This window comes from Bacillus rossius, chromosome 2, assembly GCF_032445375.1.
Source record: "Bacillus rossius redtenbacheri isolate Brsri chromosome 2, Brsri_v3, whole genome shotgun sequence".
NCBI classification, from domain to species: Eukaryota; Metazoa; Arthropoda; class Insecta; order Phasmatodea; family Bacillidae; genus Bacillus; species Bacillus rossius.
Window position 1 is genome coordinate 80,220,334 of NC_086331.1, and position 22,300 is coordinate 80,242,633.

Here is a 22,300-nt window from a genome sequence, read left to right on the forward strand (position 1 = left end):
GTACCTAATAAACACCGGTTTTCCCTGGTGTTATAAAAATGTATTAAAACAAAATCAAAATTATTAACTTCAACATACACACACACACCACGAATGTAGTGCTATATACTTCCAAAATCTAGTTCCTTTAAATAGTCTCATATTCTGGTGTTTCAGTCTTTAGTGTGAAAATAGCAGAATTTTAACAAACAAATCCAGTCGGCAAGACTCGTGTATGCTCATGTCTTTTCGGGCGTCTTAGAATGTGTTTCGTGAAGCCAGATGTACAATAAGCTCTTGTTTGAGCACACAGTTTTCATTAATTTGCCGTCGTCCCGGTAACGGAGGCTGCGTTAGCGGGTGAGCCTAGTAGGGAAGTCGACTGGTATACTGTTCGGTCCGGATGGGCGCCAGGCTAGCTTGCAGCTAGACCACGATGGGTGTGGGTCGTCAGCCCCTGTGCAGCTCACTAGGCTCGCCGGCGGTGTGGAGTTCGCGTCCGGAAAACACTCACATATCTCACTATTCGCGTCTCACGTCTCGCGGAGTCTCACAGGGTTACACTTCCGTCCTTGGTCGCGCGCGGGCGAAGACTGACTAGTGATGGTGACTGCGCGGAGGAGGGGTGTGAGGGTGCATTTCGCCAGCGGGGGCTGGTGCTGGCGGGGTGGGGACCGGGCTTTACTGCCCACGGAGGTACGATGTCAAATGCCCCCCCCCCCCTGGAGAAGACCGGTCTTACCCCGCGCTCTGGCCCCCGCGGCGTGTTTGCACCCTCCCTGCTGGCAGCAGGTCCAGGTGGGAGGCACCTGTGAGAGCTGCCGCTGGTAGGGTCTGCGCTCTGCTTCCCCCTGTGTCCCTCGTGGTGTACCTGGGGGCGGCGTCTCCAGACGAGGGCCCTTGGGATGTTTCCCATGTGGTATGCCTCCAGGTACCTGGGTGGCCGTCGTACTCGGCGGGGGTGGTCAGGTCGACCGTCTCCTGCCCGACTCCCCAGAGGTTTTGGGCTGTCATTGGTCTTTACGGTGGTTACCCCATATTCGGGTTGCCCCCGCGTTTGTTGCAGATGGCATGGACTCCTTTCCTGCGCTGGGCTTCCTACCGAAGGGCCCATCTGTGGGTCCAGTGATGCCATTGTCTCTCTCTCCAGGCCGATTTGGACTGACAATGAACGGTAGGGCACCCTCTCCCGCTCAGGGATACCTGGTGACATGTCTGTATTGTTGGTTTCAGCTGCCTGATAGCACTGGGGACTCCCTGTTTTGCCACCGGGCCATGGGCAGCTCGGGTTTTGGCCTCTTGGTCCGAGTGTTGTGGGCCGGTCTCCTGCATAGTCCTCCACGAAGGGGGGGTGCGGTGACTGTCGGTGTGGTCCGATGGGTGGTTCTTCATCCGGATCGCTCACATACATTGTGAAGGTGGCTCCTTCTAGGGGTGCAAGGTGGCCCCAGGCACCGCGAGTGGGCGACTCCAGTGTTTCTGGGTCTAGCTCCTCCGGCTCCGTCACGACTGGTAGGGTGGGCGGCATGCCATCAGCTTCGGGCTCAGATTCCTCTGCTGAAACATCTGTGATGCTGAATTGCCCCAGGTTTTCTTGTTGAGGCTGCGGTCGGCACGGGATTTGTATGTCGGGTAGTTCGCTATTCCTCCCAGCGGAGGGTGTTTGCGGTTCATCCGGTTCCCCCTGTGACCTCGTGTCGATGGATGGGCAGTTGGGAGTCGGTGTCCCCGGGAGCCTGTCTCCTGGGAGTGGGGCGAGTCGTAGGTCATCCCGGTGTATTTTCTTCACTCGGCGCCCGCCTAGGCATACCTGGTATGTCGTCTGGCCGAGCCGTTTCTGAACGGTGTAGGGCCCGCCCCATCGCGGGGCTAACCCCGCGCAGTAATTGCGAGGGGCAGCTGACAACGGGTGGACCCGGACAAAGACTTGATCCCCGGCCCGCACCCCAGGAGGGGGTTGATTTGTTATAGGTGTGATCTCCTGCGCGTATGCCCATTGCCTCTGGCGTGCGCCCTCGTGTGCGAGGTTGCGACGCTGGGCCCGTTCCTCCAAATCTTCCGCTGTGTGCGGAACCCCATGAGTGGTCCACTCCCCGGGTAGTGGCAGGTTGCACCCCTGGACCATCTCTGCGGGTGTCATACCGGTGGCGGCGTTCGTCCGGCGCCGGACACAAAAGAGTGCGTCTGTGAGGTGTTGGTCCCACTGGGCATGGTTCTGGCCCAAACGGATGCGGAGTTGCACTTTCAGCTCCTGGTTCCTGCGTTCTGTGGGGTTGGCCCGCAGGTGGTAGGCAGGTGTAGTGTGGTGCCGGATTTGTTGCTCTCCACACCAGGCTTTCCAACACCGGCCCAGGAACTGACTGGCATTGTCCGTGAGAACCGACTGTGGGTAGCCCCAGCGTGGCAGGAACTCTGTGCTCAAGATCTTGGTGATCGTGGCCGCCCGCACGTTCCGACATGGGTAGGCCTCCGTCCAGCGTGTAAAGAGGTCGGTTACTACGAGGATGAAGCGGTGTCCTCTAGGAGTTCGTGGGTAGGGGCCCATCACGTCGAGCGCTAGTGTTTGGAATGCCGTGGTGGGCTCACGGGGCTGCTGTTGTTCCTCCCCATCTCGTCTTCGAGCCTTCCGCGACTGGCATATCTCACACTCACGCACGTAATCTCGTACATCGCGGGTGACTCCGGGCCAGTGGTAGAACTGACCCACTGCCCGTCGTGTTTGGTCAGTACCTGGGTGGCCGGCCAAGTCATGGTCATGGTGGAAACGTAGCACAGCCTCCCGTGCCTCGGGTGGTACATATGTTTTCCACTCGACATGTTCCCCGGGTGCTCGGTTCATCAATGTCCTGTCCTGGGTACTCCAGGTCTCCTGATCTCCTTCGGTCACCTGCTGGCGTCGACGGGCAGCTTCTGGTGAGACTTATTGTGCCTCTAGTACCCGTCGGTGGACGTCGTTCGAGGTACACGGAGGATCGCCCTCTTCCAGTGTGTCGGCTGTGATCCGAGTGCAAGTCGCATCTGGGTGAGGTAGCCTGTCTCGGCTGTTGGGGGGCAACATGTCTTCCCACTCTTCTGGGTCGATCAGCTCATTGCGCTCGTCCGGCTCACGGGACAAAAGGTCGGGCAGCTGGTTGTCTGCTCCGGGGACGTGTTCGACGTTGAAGTCGAAAGATTGTAAGAACAACGCCCACCGGATCAGTTTGCCCTTCCTTCCCTGCATTGTATGCAACCAGGTTAGGCACTGGTTGTCTGTGCGAAGTGTGAAGGACTTCCCTTCCAAGTGTGGGCGGTACTTCTTCATCGCCCACACAACAGCCAGGCACTCCTGCTCGTTACTATGATAACGATGTTCTGCCGAGCCGAACTTCGCGCTGGCATAATCTATAACTTGCCGACCCCCATGTTGATCCAGGTGGAACAGCACGGCCCCTACCCCCAGGGTACTGGCGTCGGTCTGCAAGTACAAATGACGCTCTGGGTCGACCCGTGCCAGAGTATGGCATTGTGTGAACACCATTTTCACCTGGCTGAATGCTTTCTGAGCAATTGCATCCCACCGGTAGCGGTGTTGTGGGGACAGGAGGTCAGTCAGGGGGGCAATGACGTGAGAGAAGTTCGGTACATAACTCCTCAGCCAGTTGACGAGACCGATGAACCGCTGCAATTGCTTGCAGTTCCGGGGAACCTCGGCCTCTGCGATTTTCTGCAGGTGGCTGGGCTGTGGGCGGTTACCCCCTGCGTCCACGACGTGTCCCAGGAACTCGACTTCTGAAGCGCCGATGTGGCATTTGAGCGGAGCTACCGTTAAGTGGTGAGTGGCCAGCCGCTCCAGGACGAGTGCTAGGTGTTGGACATGGTCTTCCCATGTCTCAGAAAACACAATGACATCGTCCAGGTAGGCCATGGCAAACTGCCCCAAATAGCCCTCCAGCACTCGTGTCATCATTTCCTGGAATGTTGCAGGCGCGCACTTAAGGCCGAAAGGCATGTCTCTAAACTGGAAGCGCCGCCCATCCGGGATGGTGAAGGCTGTCTTTTCTCTGTCCCCGTGCCGTATGGGCACCTGCCAGTAGCCGGCCTTCAGGTCAAGGGTGCTGAACACCTTGGCCCGTCCTAGCCCAGCTAAGGCGGCCTCGACACTGATCTGAGGGGGCGGAGCACTGACGGTGATGGTGTTCAGGGGCCGGAAGTCGACGCAAAACCGTAATGAGCCATCCTTCTTGGGGGCCAACACCACACAGGAATTGTAGTGACTACTGGATGGCTCGATGACGCCATCTTGCAGCATCTCTGACACCTGCTCCCGGATGGCACGCTGCTCCCTGAAGCCATACCCCCTAGGTGGCTGGTGAATAGGTCGATCATGGGTGGTGGGGATCTGGTGTTCCGCTACTGTGGTGCGTCGGAGTGGGCTGGCTGTGGCGAACACACCCTGCCTCTCGCAGAGTACCTGTTCGATGGCGGCTTGATACTGTAGGGGGACATCGTGGTGTAACTGTCTCAGAGTCAGCGGCTCACTAGGTGGTTCAGGTGTGAAGCCTATGCCATACACTTAGAACCGTTTCTGTATTCCCACGTGGACGCGGGCTGACTTTAGCTCCACTACAGCATCATGTGCTGCTAGCCATGGTTGTCCCAGGACAAGGGCCTCGTGTAAATCCTCCACAACAAGGGCAGTCACTGTGGTAGTAAGGTCCCGAAGGCTTACCTCAATCTCCGCCTGGCCCACCGTCACTCCTGGTCGTGTGGTGGTCGCTAGACGCAGCTCCGCATGGTGAGGCCGGAGTGCCCCTGGTGGTACGAGGCTCGGGGTGATGAACACATGGCTGGCACCTGTGTCCACCAGCGCTGCGGCTGGCCGGCCATTCACCTCCACCGGTATGCGCAGCAGGTGGTCTTGCAGTTGAAACAGCTGGCCCAGGGTTGGCCTGGGGCCAGTTGTGCTCCCGGTAACCAGTGGTGCCAGTGGTGCCCCCAGTGGTGGGGCAGTTGGTGCCCGGGAGAGTGTTGTGGCAGGTGGTGCCGATGAGGTTAATGGTGCTGCGTCTGTAGTAGGTGGTGCCGGCTTGGCTGGTGGTGCGGATGGTGGTCTTGTGGGGGGCGGGCTCCTTAGTTCCGCGCCCCCGGTGGCCCGTTTCCCGATGAGGTTGTTGTCGGGTGCTGGCGTTGTGATGGAGGGAGGGGGCACTCACGATGCCAGTGGTATGTTCCGCTGGGACAACCTCGTTGGCACTGTGGTGGCCAGTCATATTCACGTGGCTGTGAGTGTTCACGGTAGCCCTGTGGGTTGAGTGCCATTGGTCTTGCTGTCGCACCCTCGATGGCCCGCTGTCGTCTGGGCGGGGTTTGCCACTCGGTTGTCCTGACTGGTTGGTTTGTCGGCCGGCTGCACTGTGTTGTGAAGTGGCTGCTGTTTGCCCGCTCTGGGGCTGGTGCACCTCACCGCCAGATTTTCTGCAAGTTCTTCTCCGTGGCCACTGCCTGCTGCACGTAGTCTTCTACTGAGAGGTGTTGGCTGTTGTGGAGAAAAGGCTGGAGCTCGTCACGTAGCAGTGTGGTGATGGTCGGGAGCGCAGATGTCAAATCCGTGTTTGGGGCGATCCGCCGAAACAACTGTACTTTGTGGGCGATGAACAGCTCCACTTGCTCCCCGTCCCGCTGCTGTTCCCCGTAGAATTGGGACGTGCAGAGTACTATCGCTTGGCCGGTGTTAAACCGCCGTGTGAGCCGGTCCACGAACTCGGGCCATGGCATGTCGAACTGGCCCCAAAGGCTCCACCACTGCTGTGCAGCGCCTCGTAACTGTTCGCTCGTCCGTTGCGCCCACTCGTCAACCGGTACCCTCGCTCGCGCCAAGCGTACGTTGCACAGTCGCAGGAAGGCCCTTGTGTCTTCGTGTGATAGTCCGCTGAACTCCGGTAGCGTGGTCCTTCCGGCACTCATCTCCACATGTGGTGCTGCTACCCATGGTGGGCTCAGGTCGACCAGTGGTGAGTACTGTTGCACGGGCGTCTGTTTGGAGCCGCACTGAGCGCAGTTTTTACATAGAGTTGGTTTCGTGTCGACGGGTGGTGTCCCGGTGGAGGGGTTACCAGTGTTTGGGTTTCCTTGGGTTGGTTGCCAAGGAAGTGGTGGCTTCACCTCTGTCTCCCCTCTCCAGATAGGGTTCCCTGGTATGTCCCATGCGTTGGCCACGGTCTCACATTGGGTTGGGACTTTTCCCATGTCCGGTGCACACAGGCACGTGTTGTGCCATGGTAATGTTCCCGTCAGTAGATCCATGTTTTTTGGCAAGGAGCATTTCGCACAGAAAATGGTCATTGTGTGGGGTAACATTGTGTTGGTGTTACTATCAGATCTGAGGTGATGGTCAGTCGAAAATGTTTAATAAAATGTTTAAATTAATTTTAACATTGGAATCTTTAAGAATCAAAGCTAATAGAGTGGTGTCTGGTGTTTGTTTTGATCGTAGTTGTTTGTTACATGGTCGTGTGCGCGCACTCTGAAATGAGGGGAGGCGTGGTGGCCCCTTGCCCGGACGACCGCACAAAGAGGAGAGTGATAACTATGGTGGAGGGGGGGGAAGTGGGAGGTTAGGTCATGCTGTTGTCTGCGCGTGCAGCGTCGAGGAAGGAGTGTGAGATGCTGCCCGGACAATCGCACAAAAGGGAGGGCGATAGCTGCCCGGACGATCGCACAAAAGGGAGGGCGATAGCTGCCCGGACGATCGCACAAAGAGAAGGGCGATAGCTCCGACAGGTGTTGGGTCGTGACGCAGGCCAGCTGCGTCGCTCGCTCCGCTGGAAAGTTGCGAGGGTGGGGAGGGATGCTCTTTGTTCGCTGCGCTGGTCGCGCCCGCCTGTCTGACCCTAATCACGTCGCGCGCACGAAATGGCCGTTTCCCGCATACCACTCAGCTTGGATGTTGAAAAGTTGCTGTAGAACACTGAAATTTTCTTTATTTTTGCCACATGCAGGGGCGCCAAATGCCGTCGTCCCGGTAACGGAGGCTGCGTTAGCGGGTGAGCCTAGTAGGGAAGTCGACTGGTATACTGTTCGGTCCGGATGGGCGCCAGGCTAGCTTGCAGCTAGACCACGATGGGTGTGGGTCGTCAGCCCCTGTGCAGCTCACTAGGCTCGCCGGCGGTGTGGAGTTCGCGTCCGGAAAACACTCACATATCTCACTATTCGCGTCTCACGTCTCGCGGAGTCTCACAGGGTTACACTTCCGTCCTTGGTCGCGCGCGGGCGAAGACTGACTAGTGATGGTGACTGCGCGGAGGAGGGGTGTGAGGGTGCATTTCGCCAGCGGGGGCTGGTGCTGGCGGGGTGGGGACCGGGCTTTACTGCCCACGGAGGTACGATGTCAAATTTAGTCTTTTTCTTAACAATGAATTATTTAGATTGAAACTGCCATATTGATAAACAAGACTACCTTTGCTAAGACTGTGTCAATATGGTGCTCAAGACACAGCTATAAATAGGTACCTACCTATTATGGACCGTTTGCAGATTCAAGCTAGTAATATCCCACCAAAAACTTTGCAGGTTAATCAAACGGAGAACTACCTTTATTTGGCTCAAGTGACAACCGTGTAAGCCGGTCTATATATCTTCAGGTCGTTGACTCCAACTTTATTTGACATAACATATTGGAAGGTGTGGGAAGCAAAAATTTGATGGTGTGACAAGGCCTTTAGTATTACCCTTCCAAATCTATTTGAATTATAATTGGAGACAAAAAATTTACAATATGCAAAGGCCTTTATCTTTGACTAGTTATAGAAGCATATTCAAGTAATTTTTGTTTTAATTTGCAACAAGTGTGCTTTTCAGTGTATAAATTCAAAACAAATGTTATGTATTTTATTAAACTTAATGAAGGCAGATATACATTAACAAAAAATTACTATGACACTAAAAATATGTTTATAAGATGACGTCTTTAGCTTTTGACGTAACGTAGGCCAGTAATAGTTGTTGAAGTTGAAGCTTTTGACGTATGCATCGGCTATAATAGCTCTGAGAACTAACATTAGTATAGAACATTTATCTAACCGAATGTTTCTGCTTATTTATTATGTGATCTATGCTTATGAGCAGCCATGTTTAACTGCTCTAATACACTTTGCATAGCCTAAACGTGGTGTGTGTATAAAGTTTTCGTGTAATTTAGGTAAATTATTTAGATAAAATATTATTTGCAAATATTTGCCCATTTTCCAGTAAATTTGTATTATTTTTCAGAGTTTAAGTGAAATTTGTCAAAATTCCGGTCCCTACAAGAAAACGAGACGGCGCGTTTCCCGGCAGAAACGAAGAGAGCAGAATGAATAAACGTAAAAATCGTACAAATTCTGTCAGGCAAGTGTTCACACAAACAATAATTTCACGTATAAATTGCTATATGTCATTGGTTTTGCTTGGGTGTCTAGCGTTGTGGTGGGGTTCACGGTACCTAGTACTTAGTATAGACTGATAAGTGTATTACCTTGATTTTGTATTTCGCCACAGCTGTTTTGCTGACAGGTTGTTATTTCGCTCTTGTATTTATACATCGTGATATTGGGGAAAAAAGTATGTTATGCTTATAATTTAGTAATTGGGGTTATGTTATCACTTGTTTAGATGTGGTTCCTAAGGATCTTCAGCACAAAAGGTTTATCTTATTTATCACTTCTGTGTTACGGTTGTTATGTAGCTTGGTTGTGTTAGTGATTTTGTGATTGTCCATTAAGTGAGTAAATGCTGAAAGTAGCGGCTTGATCAAAAATAATTACGAAAATAGTATTGTGGAGCATAATAGGAGTGAAAAAATAATTTGAAACTGGTATGTTTATTACATTGTTTGTTGTTTGATTATCTTGCAAAAGTGTGGTTTTTGAATTCCTTCTGAATTCTGAAATACTTGGTATTGGAAAAAGAAATAAAGTCAATGTAAATTTAAAATGAGAAAATATACAAGTATAGGTTATGAAAATTGCTGTCAAAGTGACAGTAATGTCAATGATTTTCTATCAATATTCACTCAAACCACCAAATTTTCCTTGACTTGTATGTTCTCCACAATAACGGAGACAAGTTTTTCAGTATCTAGTAGGAATCAGAAATGTGATTTTGTGAGAATCTATACATTTTCACGATTGTAAAGGATTTTAAAATTCACTGATCTAACCTAACCAACCTTTTACAATAGTTTTGATAACCTAGAAATGCTAACACCTACCCTTCTAAAAAATATCATTACTACAAAACATACTCTTCCCTTAAAATTAAAAAAATTAATGGAAATATAAAATACTATAAAAATATTAAAAATTACATAAAAAACTTACCATTTTGAGAATTACTGCTATCAATGCTTTTGCTCGCACATTTGGATATTAACTATTGTTGAAACAGATATGCGTTGGAATATTAATTCAATTAATTATTAGACTAAATCTGCAATATCACACACATTCAGACAGTAATTATGTTATAAATTTATTTATATAATGCAACACTGCCTACCACAAGATCTCTCTCTATAAATTTTCAAATATCTATTATAATATTTGATGGTGTCAATATTCTAACAGTTGTGATTTGTGTCCCTTTCGACAACATTAATAGGCTAAACTAACAAAAACAACAAACAACATGAAATAACATTATGTAGAAATATTTATCACACCTAAAATATTGCACATTACACTTTTTTTCATTCCCATGACACAAATAACAATGACGTAAACTTTATTTAGCTACTGTTTTCACCAATCGCAGGTTTTCGCGGCCATTGTCTGGAGTGAGTTTCTTGGCTTCTTGGTTGTAGCTGCGTTGAAGGTGAAGATATCACTTAAGTTTCAGTCGACGTTAGGGAGCAGTTACCTACTGAGGTGGCATGTAACGTAACTGCTCCCTGATGATGGCGATTGCAACGTCGACAGAAACGTCGGTGATATCTTCACCTTTGACACATACAACCCAGAAGCCAAGCAACTACATCTTTTTCAGGCAAAAAAACTAAAACTTGTTGCAATTATGCTATGCCCTTTCCCAGAATCACTAAATTTAAATTAATAGAACTTTAGAATACCATTTAAAGAATTTAAATTTATTTTTTTCCCCAGAGAAGTCTGTTGAAACACCCAATGGGCAAACTAGCATAGGGTCATTCCATATGAAATCAACCAGAGGCCTTAACCTCTACACCTTAGATTTTCATTTTTTTTTGTATATTGGTAATATCAACTAAATACATTATAAATCTATTTTTTCTAAAAAAAAAAAAAGTAGTTTTTTTGTATAAGTTTTTGAAAATTACAAAAATATCCAATTTTAGCAATGTTTTCGATTACTCAAATACTTGTAGGTTTCCAACTAATGGTGCTAGAAGGCTGTTAGACAGCTCATTTTAAAGGTCATTGAATGGGCTTCAATTTGATATGTAACATGACCAACTTTGGAAAAAAAAAATTTTTTATTTGTTTTCAAAAATTTTAATATTGAATTTCTAAAAAAACACCATTTTCAATTTTTTTTTTAAAAAAAGTATGTTATTCCTACATATATTGGTTAGATTTGTGCCAAATTTCAAGGTGGAGAATCAATGGGATCATGAGTAAATAAAAATGAGAAGTTTAGTAGATGCTTAAGGGGGGGGGCATGGTAAATAAATAAATGCGTTAAGCGTCAGTTGGATGTTATTGGTTTTTGGAAGACAACATTGAAAAACTGCAAAACAACAATCCTACATAATGTTATTTGCCAACTTTATTAGCAGACGTCCTAAAAAGACAATTCTCGAGCGTTGTTTCTTCCGCAGCAATTAAATGTTCGAAATTACCAAGGCAGAAGTTTTGGCTTCAAGTAACCTTCAGTTTTTAATTAATGCATTTAGCTCTGGTTTAGATACCATGCCGCCTTAAGAAATAGTTGCAGCAAGGAAGAGTAGCATAATTTTACATAAAATTTTGACTTAGTAAAGTATTCAAATTTTATTGTTATAGACTAAAATTTTTTTACAAATTAAAAAAAAACACGGATAACAAATCTTACCTTACATTCATCCAGTGTTCTTTGATTAAACATTTAATCAATATGATAATACAAAGCACGTGATCTTGCTGAACAGATGTAGCCTAAGTTCAAAGCACATGATCTTGCTGCAAGGATGTAGCTTAAGTTATAACTGACAAAACATATAATTGCTCATGAAAAAAATCTGTTTAGTATATATATTTAACTATTTACAGTTTTCACTTAGGTTGTGGCATACTTCGTCAAGCAGGTGTGATGTCTCTACAATCTCTTCTTTAGTTCTCCCAGTTGCTGTACAAGGTTCAACCTTTTTATGAAGATCTTCAGTTCTAATGTCTAGTATATCGGCTCTTGGTGTTGGATAAAAAAAGGAAGCAGCAGATCCTTTGGGATGTAAAAAAACTGACTTTAACTTCATTGTTCTCATTATTTTTTGCCACCAAAAGTTATCGTATTTCACAGTAACATGTTTTGTCAGTTATAACTTAGGCTACATCTGTTCAGCAAGATCACGTGCTTTGTATTATCATATTGATCAAATGTTTAATCAAAGAACACTGGATGAATGTAAGGTAAGATTTGTTATCCGTGTTTTTTTTAATTTGTAAAAAAATTTTAGTCTATAACAATAAAATTTGAATACTTTACTAAGTCAAAATTTTATGTAAAATTATGCTACTCTACCTTGCTGCAACTATTTCTTAAGGTGGCATGGTATCTAAACCAGAGCTAAATGCATTAATTAAAAACTGAAGGTTACTTGAAGCCAAAACTTCTGCCTTGGTAATTTCGAACATTTAATTGCTGCGGAAGAAACAACGCTCGAGAATTGTCTTTTTAGGACGTCTGCTAATAAAGTTGGCAAATAACATTATGTAGGATTGTTGTTTTGCAGTTTTTCAATGTTGTCTTCCAAAAACCAATAACATCCAACTGACGCTTAACACATTTATTTATCTACCATGCCCCCTTAAGCATCTACTAAACTTCTCATTTTTATTTACTCATGATCCCATTGATTCTCCACCTTGTAATTTGGCACAAATCTAACCAATATATGTAGGAATAACATACTTTTTTTAAAAAAAAAATCGAAAATGGTGTTTTTTAGAAATTCAATATTAAAATTTTTGAAAACAAATAAATTTTTTTTTTTCCAAAGTTGGTCATGTTACATATCAAATTGAAGCCCATTCAATGACCCTTAAAATGAGCTGTCAAACAGCCTTCTAGCACCATTAGTTGGAAACCTACAAGTATTTTAGTGATCCAAATCATTGCTAAAATTGGCTATTTTTGCAATTTTCAAAAATTTATACAAAAAAAACTACTCAATATTTTTATTTTTTTTTTTTTTTTTTAGAAAAAATAGATTTATAATGTATTTAGTTGATATCACCAATATACAAAAAATCATATAAATCTGAAACATGAAGTTTCTAAATTAATTTTTCATTGGTTGATTTGATATGGAATGACTCCATAGGAAAACTTTAGTGTGAATATCCTTATTTAAAACCGGGAAAAATAGTTGTGAAAATGATTAAAATAGAAAAAATATGTAATATTAACTTAATCATTTTAAAATAATATTAACATACTGTCTTTTAATCCACTAAACCACACAAATTCCAGAGACTTACTGAGACTACTGAGTATTCTGGAATCTAGTAGGAATAAAATACTCAACTATGTGAGAATAAATACAATTTAATGATCAGAATTATAAATATATATCTAACCAAACCAACCTTCCACTTTTGTTCCAGTTTATTTTTCTTTAACCAAACCCCTCTGCCTTTTCACTCCACATTTTAAAAATTCAACTTTTGCTCACCAATATGGTTACTGAGCGAGTATTGTTATCTAAGAGTATTCTGACAAGATAAACAATTTTTTTTAATTTTGATGTAGTTTATTGATTTACACGAAAATTGAGTAGAGCAAAATTACACGTAAACAAAGATTAGTAATCCCATTTTTATTTCTAAGGAGAAAAATATTGTTAACAATGTTTTCATAGGATTAAGATATGTATCTGTTATAAGACACTGTATTCACAGATTGCTTGGGTGCAGGTAGTTTTCAATATTTGTTTAGAAGAAAATTTTTTAGTATATTTTAGTAATATTTTTCTTGTAATTGAACACTACATATATTTCTAAAACCACCACCTTTATTATTACACTTATTTAACATAGTTATTTCTTCGTCCAGCCTTTTTTTTAGTTTGTAGGTACTGTTATTAGAACCATCAGTACTAAGTGTAATTAATCATAGAGCCTATTTCAGTGCCAAGTGCCAAATGGTGGTAGTTCCAACCATTGTTAAAATTGATGACATGAATTTATGGCAAGTCAATTAGTATGTGGTACAATGAATGATTTACTTTGATAGTCCTAGTAGGCCTAGGTGATGTTAATTAAAAGTGTTTTGTCCATTTGCAGTTTTGGTACTTTTTTTGTTGATTCTTTTATATTTTTGACAGTGGAGTCATCTTTTAATTACAGTGAATCATTCATTCATTTGGTCTTTGTGTTTTGTTTGTCTTGTGGTTTATTTTTATTTCATAACTTAATCCCATAACATTATTATGTAAATTTTTTTGTAGATCCCCACGAAACCGAGGTCCGGAAAAAACAGTAGCTGCAGAAGGCATCTATCAGAATGCACATTTCATGCATGCAATAACAAGTCAAGTTGGAAACACAGTACAGGTGAATTACTGTCCAAAATTACTTAATTTGTGTATGTAGGTACTGTGTATGGTTAAGTAAAAGTATTTTAATTTAGAATAATTGCATTTCACTTGGGTGCATGCAAAGTAGGGGTCATTACGTATGAAATCAACACACTGAAATAAATTGACTTGACCACCTCGTTCGTAGTTAAATAATAATTTTGAAAAATGGTGTTTTATGAAACTGTTAGCCTACCTACTACAGATTTCTTTACTATATTACATTAATCATGTACTTAAAATTAAATTTTTAACACTTCCATCATAGGCAAAAGTTATTCAGAACTTCATGATTTGTGAAGTTTTTATGGCTTCTTCAGATGTTATTACATATATCCTTCCTGAAGGAGTGGTATCCACAATATGTCTGGTTTTCTTGGATATGAAAATGATGGACCAGCAGGATGCAAAAATGTCACTTTTAGTTCATCTTCTTCATTCTTCTCCAACAGATATGCCAGCCACCACTTTTGGTCATATACAGCGATTATATATCCACTACCTAACTTCTGTCATTTGTAGTTTTTCAGGGCATTTTTGGATGGTATCTGTTTCCTCTGTTGTATCTTCAGAGAATATACACATATCTTTGATACATTTGAATTTACAGGCATATAAGCATGATAGTGCTGTGTTCCAGTAATAGTTACTTTTTGGCTGAAACTGTTGTTCAGAAATTTCTCAGATTCGACATACTCATCTTGTGTGGAGAAGATGAAATTAATTCCAAATAAATTTTCAACTGCCCATTCATAAAGTTGGATAGGTGTTAAAATTTGGTCATCATATGGACGTTGTATGCTTCTCTTGCAAGTAAGTCTCTTCACTGAGCCCCCAACTCCATCACATGGTCCTTTTCCATGGGCATTAGCAGAAAAATGCCATTCTGCCTTTACACCGAAGTCTTGTTCATAACATAAGTTTTACTTATTTTTATATTGTGCAACACATCCGAGTAATAAAAAAACTTTTTTGGTAATGATTGAAACTTTGTTGTCATGAATGAAAAAATTTTTTCTGAAATGTATACACAGAAACATTGTTATGCTCCAAACATGATGAAACTACAACAGAACTTAAATGCTTATTATTCTCTCTGCAATAAATCACAAATGGGTGTATTGTCACATGATCACTTGCCCAGTAGAAACTTTGAGCTTCTTCCTGAAGGACAATATTATAGTTTTCAGAGAAGTTTAGGTTTACTACAAACTAAGGCTCTTTAGTATTTTCTTTTTTTGTCATTAATGAATGATGACTGCTGCTTTGCAATAAAATCATGCTTTTTTAAAATGGTCAGTTTGTCACAGAAAATATTTATAAAATCCTCATTAGATTTCTGGAAAGTTTTGAGACTGCAACGATCAACAGACATCCACTGATGATAAGTGACATTTTCTGTAAGATTTTCTTCAAAAGCCTCTTAATGATTTTGTGAATTGGGGCAACATTTGGGCATTCTGTACATTCATTTGTATAGCAAGAAATGTTTGGTGGCCTGCCATTATGCAATGTTTTGGTCTCAGCTCGGCAAATTTGGAAAACCTATTGTGATATCTGAGAATCTTTTCTTGAACAATAAGCAAGCTTCATTCAGATGACACAATATTAGTCATTTTGACATTTTTATTTAAATTTCATTCAAATTGGCTACAGTCAAACAGTCCTTAATACCAGGCATTATTCTGCTTATATCATCACTTTCATAAAATGACTTAATGGTATCGGCAATAGCTTTTGAAAGTGCCTTTCCAGGCTTTGGGTTAGTGCTTTCTAAAATACCCTTTCCTTTTAATTATTTTTTGCCTGTCTCACCATATCATTTGGTGCATTTAATTCCCGCATTATTTTCTAATGCCCCATTTCTTTGGGAGACACGTAAGTATCATTAACATCTTAACTCTATTTGTTGATGTATAAAACTTTTCTTTGAGGTTTTATAAAACTGACTCGTCTAGATTCTCATCATCACTAGATGAATCTTCAGCTGCTAAAGAGTTTACACTTCAATACAGAGTTTATATTTTTTCCTTTCTATACATAATAATGCTTAGAGTGAATTTTCTTAACGTTAATAGGAGACTTCTAGTTCAACCATTGAAGTATTCAATTGTTCAATTCCAATTTTTGGATCTATTAGAAAAGGATGGGTCATGTGGCTGAGAACTGTATTCCTCACTAGTTTTGATTGGAGAACAAGACAGGCCAGAGGGGCCAGGTTGATTGGTATTGTCTACCTTTAAATTTTCAATTTCTTTCCTACAAAAATGACAAATTTTGGCTTCTTTAGGTATTTCAGGATATAAATTTAACATCCAAGATTTTACATTTCTCAGTTTCTTTTTTCCCTAATTGTGTGATTAGATTTGTTTAGCAGGTTAAAACATTGTAATTAATGAATTGGTTTTTGCTTTCCATTTTCTTTAAACAATTTTTTTTTCATCTTTAGAAAAATACCATCTCACTAACATCATATAAGGTAAGTGTACCGGAAGTCGTCATCGCACCAGTAGTCGTCACTTATAAAATAAAAATTCATAACAAGTGCAAGAATGTAAAATCTCACGTGTTGAACATATTAAAGTTCAGAGCAAGAGCCATTTATTTTTTTCTACATGAAGATTTCTGAATGCACACGGTTGCAGATAGGGGATTCCCGTATCTAAGAAGCGAGATATACTGCTGCTGGTTTTTGCTAAGAAGGTAATTAGTTTTTTTAATAAATTGTGTTCCTGTTCCTTTCAATGCAATGTTTGTGTTTGTTTGCTTCTGCGAAGTGTTTAGCATGATTTCTATCACTTAATACTCATAAATCACCAGTTATCGTCATACCTGACAAACACTGGTAAATGTCAGTTATTTTTAAAATTGAAAATCAGCAACTGCTAAAATGTATATTACATTATGTTAAGTTTACTGTGCTTGTAAAACTTCCAACCAGTCATCAGGACCAGTAGTCGTCACCTGTGACACTACTGGTACAGAACAATGATGAATACTAGAACATTAAATTTGACACATATCATTGTTATAAAGCATTCAATTATCATAATTATGACTGCTTCAAAACTTACCCTCGTCAGTTAATTTTGCCTCCCCGATGTTATATAATATAATTTAAATATGGTATTTTTTTTTGGTTTATATGAAACACTAAAAAATCGGTGTTGCAGTGCCATGCTACGAGGAGGCATATTGAAATATGAGCCCCGCCAGATGGAAGAGGCTTTGCAGGCTGTGAAGGACGGGATGTCCATAAAACAAGCTTCGGAAAGACATGGTGTTCCAAGGAACACTCTTTCCGACAAAGTAAAAGGGAAGACACCTATTGGACGAAAAGTGGGACCTGAGTCTTGGCTCAAGAAGGAGGAAGAGAGCATGCTAGTTGATTGGGCCCTTTCTCTCTGTAAAGCGGGATTCCCAATTACCATGGAGGATTTGCAGAATAGTGTGCAGCAGCTCACAAAAGAGTTGAAGAGGCCTTTTCCTTTTAAAGATTGGCGACCAGGTAGGAAATGGTGCGCGTCTTTTCTTAAAAGGAACCCAGCCTTAACACTGAGAACTGCCCAGAACTTGACTTCTAGTTGGGTTGCTGTCTCGCAGAAACAGATTTCAGCATGGTTTGAGGAAGTGTTTAAATATTTGGAGGAAAACAAACTGAAAGATGTTCTCTCTGATCCAAGAAGAGTTTTTAATGGAGGCGAGTCAGCATTTTTCCTCAACCCTAAGGGGAACAAAGTGCTGGCCAAAAAAGGAGACAGAAACATTTTTCAACAAGTCAATTCTGATGAAAAGGAATGTGTTACAATATTATTGACTGGGAATGCAGCTGGTGAACTTTGCCCACCACTGCTGTGCTTGAAATATGAAAGACTGCCACAAGATATTGTGGCAGGAATACCTTCTGAGTGGGGAGTGGGCAAGTCACCAAATGGTTGGATGACCGGTGAAGTTTTTTACGAATTTTTGACGAACATATTTTACCCATGGTTGGTGAAGAAGGAGATAACTTTACCAGCAATACTGTTCATCGATGGCCATTCATCACACCTCACACTGAACAGCTGCACATTTTGCAAAGAACATGGGAATGTTTTAGTGGCATTATTACCTAATTCCACCCACATACTGCAACCAATGGATGTAGGAGTTTTCAAGCCACTTAAAAGTGGATGGAAAAAGGTAGTTCATGAGTGGCGACTGCAGCGTGTGGCGAACAAGGAAGACCCCACACTAAAGAAGAAAGACTTTGCCAAACTGCTGGAAACTGCGATTGAGAAAGCTGCAACTCCAGAAATTTTACAGCACTCATTTAAAAAGAGTGGAATTTTCCCATGGAATCCTTCAGAAGTGGATGAGGACAAGTTCATTTCTAGATCCTCCAGTATCCCATGCACACCAACAGTTCTCTTATCTACACCCAAGACTCCAGAGAGTAATGTTTGTAGTTCTGAGATTGTTGAGCATTTGGAAAAATTTCTTGGGAAAGAGAAATTGCAGCTTTTCAAGGAATCTGGAAACGTATGGCAGGGAGATGGACATGACAATGTTTGAATATTGGAGACATGTGAAATCTTGTGATAAGGTCGAAATCAGCTTTACTGCCCAATATGAGGAACCACACACCCTACAAATCCAAGAAATAATCACTGAAAGATCATCTATTCCTCCAACTGTTGTTGATGAAGAGGGCACAGTCATTGAGGGCAATGTTTCATCATTTGATCCTGATCCCATTCCATCAACATCGAAAGGTCTTTCTGCTGTGCCCACAGAAAAGTCTATTCCCTCTCCTTTCAAGCGAGCATTGTTTTGGCCTTCTCAGAAGCCCAAGTTAAAGAAACGTGCACTGAAAGAGAAAATTCCCTCTGTTGCTAGTTCGAGTGCCTGGCAAGATTATTTTTCCAAGAAAGAGAAGACCAAAATGGACTTGCAGAAGCAAAAAGAAGAACAAACACCAGAAAGATTGAGGAAGAGGATGGAGAAAGAAAAACAGAAAGCCAAAAAGAGGAAGGTGGATGAAAATTCTTCAGTTTCATCAACATCATCAGAAGAAGAATTTGTTACTGTGGAATCTTCAGATGAATGGGTTGAGCAGTATGAAGAAGATAGTGTGGAGTTGGAAGAGGTGACTGATGAAAATTTGCGACCTGGATCGTTTGTACTTGTGACATTTATGGGTGGAAAAAGGGGCGCTACTAAATACAGATTTATCTGCATTGTCCAAGACACTGAAGGGGAAGAAGTTAAAGTAATGGGCATGCGAGCTCAGAATGATGGTAAAAAGGTGTTTGTGGCGAAAGAAAACGATGTTTCTAATGTAAATAGGTCACAAATAAATGGCATTCTACCACTTCCATTTATGAGCCAGCAAGGTGCTAAGGTCAACTACAATTTTAATGGACATGTTGATGTTAATGAAAATTAAGGTTCAGAAAACTTATAGTTACTTATTGTAGAAGAGTAACGATGTTGAATTAATTTCCATGCATAATTGTATTTTTTTAAGCAGAATAGATAATTGTTTAAATGTTATTTACTACCCATAGTGAATTTTTTAATAAATATAAGCATAAATTATCAGTTATCATGAATGTTTATTTATCGTAAAAAAGTTTGGTGTGTTTAATGTTTTTCTCACCATTTTTATAGTGTTTCACATGTGTTATATATTAGTTTATTAATATTGGCATGTTTATATTTGACAATGACCTATGCAAGAGTTGCCACAATTTATCTTTGTTGCAGCTTTATTTATTGTGATGGTATCAATATATAGGTAAGTTGATTGTTTTATAATTTTAATTAATTGTTTACATGTTTTATATTTTTATAATATAAAAAAATTCGTAAAATTAACTTCAAAAGTTTGAATAATCCTTTGAAATAAAATTTAGAACTAAAATGGTTTGTTATTATAATTACGAATCCATGATTGCTATCCATAAGTGCTGATACCACAAATGACAACTACTGGCACAAAGATATGACGAGCACTGGGAAAGACGAAAATTGGCATGCCGACTACTGGCACAAAATAACACTTTTTTTTTAAATTAGAGATCTTCTATAATAATTGGTTTTTATCTAAAAGTGTTTAATATTGTTTAAGAAAGTTTGAGGTTAAAGTGAAACACACAAAACTAGCTGCATTACACCAACAAGGTTAGGTAGGCAAATTTTTTTTGTAAAATTTTTCTTAGCATGACGACTACCGGTGCACTTACCTTAAGCCTAACTTTTGTATTTGCATTGTGTTTTTCAAAGAGCTTCAATAAATGTTCATCATGTAATACTTAAAAAATAATATTCTTGTAAACACTCTGACAAAATATAAAAATACTTTTAAGGAATTAATAGAACTAATATTTTAACTTAGTTGAGCACAAAAGATTTTTCACTTTTAAACACCTACATTATGTATTGACATCCTATTCATACCAACTACAGATGCAGACTAAACAATATAACACAGCCAGAAGAGAGAACTGAGAGTGAGTCTGTCTCAACTTGACTGTGAGGCTCTTGTTAGCTCATGAAACACTCAACAGACCTACCCACTATTAGTCACCTTTCATGTCACAACTTGAAGAATCATCAGAACAGACTCTGCTGATTTTTATTTATGAGTGTCTTCTTACATTTTCAAATAAAATGCATTATAAAGTAAGTTATGAAAACTATTTCCAACTTAACTAAAAAAAATTTATTTTGTAAATAATTAAATTGTTGTCTTAGAGGCAACCCTCCTAAGTACATAATTAACTATGGCAAAATTCACCATCCTAAAAAAAGTTAAATAAAGTTAGGGTACATAGTATTAAACTGAAACAAAAACTTATAAACCTATCTTTTTCAAAATTATTATTTAACTAAAAACCCATTAGCCTCCCACTTTGAAAATTTTAGATAAACTATTTATGGGAATTTTTTAAAAGTTTTCAAATATGCATGCACTTTTTGAGAAAATCAAAATTTGGAATTTGATTTCAAAAAACACACTTCATAAAAAGTATGTTGTGATGTACATCAAAAGAAAGAGCATTTAAAACTGAGTAAAATGAATCAAATTCCATATCTCTAGCTCAATTTGGAGAAAAGCTATGGTGATCTCAAAATATGTCGGTTTATTTTTTTGGGCAGATTTTGAGAAACTTTCATAGACGTAATTTTGAAACTGTTTGAGATATTTGAAAAAAAAATTGGCATTTTTTTATATCTCTATGAAGACAAACTTCATGCCAAATTTCATCAATTTCTGAGGTGATCAGGTCAGGGTGACCGCAGACCGGGAAAACCGGAAAAAGTCAGGGAATTTAAAACGGGTGAGGGGAAACCTGGAGAAGTCAGAATTTTTTGATGGGTCAGGGAATTTTTTTATATAAGCTTGTTTCTGCATTTCAACAGCGATTTTTGCTATCAAATTATTATTTAGTAGTGCTATTTTCACAATTATTTCTGTGTATTACCGTAGACACCCCAATAATCTGCATTTTTTCTTTTCTTTCTTCCTTTTTAAAATGTGTTCTGAAAATTTGAGAACTCCGCACGGCAACACTGCATGACACAAGTTCCGTCATTATTAAATGTTGGGTAACCTGTGGTTTCAAAATGATAAACTGACATCTTGGACGGGTTTGAAAGTATATTTTTTATGAGAGACACAATTATTACCGAAGGTTTTACGTTCGAAAAAAAATAAAAACATGAATTGAATAAAAATTATAAGGAAATGTAAAATCTTACGAGAAGAAAGTTTGTAGTCGCAGAAGGTCGTATACGTGGCGCTCTACTGTTGTAAACAAAACTAGTCACAAGCCATTTTTACATTAATGCTGCTTTTGTTTTTTCATCAAACTGTGCGAATTCAGTTACCGCAATATAAATTTTAATACCCCAGTCTAGAATAGCACGTCTGTAATTCCAGCTAGCACAAAATCGCCACAGTAAAAAAAAAATATTTTTACCGTGATACTATGGAAGAAACACCATGAATGTACTGATTACCAACTGCAGTTATGTTTACAGCAGTTAAGTGCAATAAAACATCTCGTAAATAAATACATGTATCTAAATATGGCGAGCGGTAAATATTTTATTTATGGATTAACTAAATTATAACATGTTAAATTGTGATAGGACAGAAAAAAAAACAACATGAATGTAATAGCTGCCGACCGCAACTTTTTGTGTAGAAGTGCCATAAACAATCTATCGTAAATGCGTGTACCAGAATATAGCGGGTTGTAAATGTTTGACTTATGAATCAACTTTTAATTATAACATGATTATCGTGGTGCGATGGAAAGTAACACCATAAAAGTAATGGCTATCGACTGCAGTTGTTTTGTTTGCAACAGTAAGACGTCATTAACATCTCGGTCACAGATGATTGAAATCAATTTCTTGTTAGATTCAAAAATACATTGGAAAATAGCTAAGGAAGTACACGCTACAAATTCTCACATCAAATGAACTTTTTATTGCAATACCACTATCACTCAAACACAATTTTTTTTTCTCCAGTCACGCATAAGAGTTTCCACAACAGTGTTT

The 22,300-nt window shown here is 41.1% G+C and overlaps 1 protein-coding gene across 3 annotated transcripts in view; it reads left to right on the top strand.

The window, feature by feature from the left end:
- The first annotated feature begins 8,064 nt into the window (after window positions 1-8,064).
- The window catches only part of LOC134529402 (ataxin-2 homolog), a 258,555-nt gene continuing 244,319 nt past the window's right edge, over window positions 8,065-22,300 (top strand). The window contains exons 1-3 of one of the 3 annotated variants that reach the window (XM_063363435.1): window positions 8,077-8,125; window positions 8,227-8,343; window positions 13,616-13,721. In XM_063363435.1, the coding sequence (XP_063219505.1) occupies window positions 8,309-8,343; window positions 13,616-13,721 (141 nt within the window). In that variant the 5' untranslated portion in view covers window positions 8,077-8,125; window positions 8,227-8,308. Of the gene's footprint in view, window positions 8,344-13,615; window positions 13,722-22,300 lie in introns of all 3 variants that reach the window. The other 2 variants (XM_063363437.1, XM_063363436.1) reach the window with 2 other exon arrangements.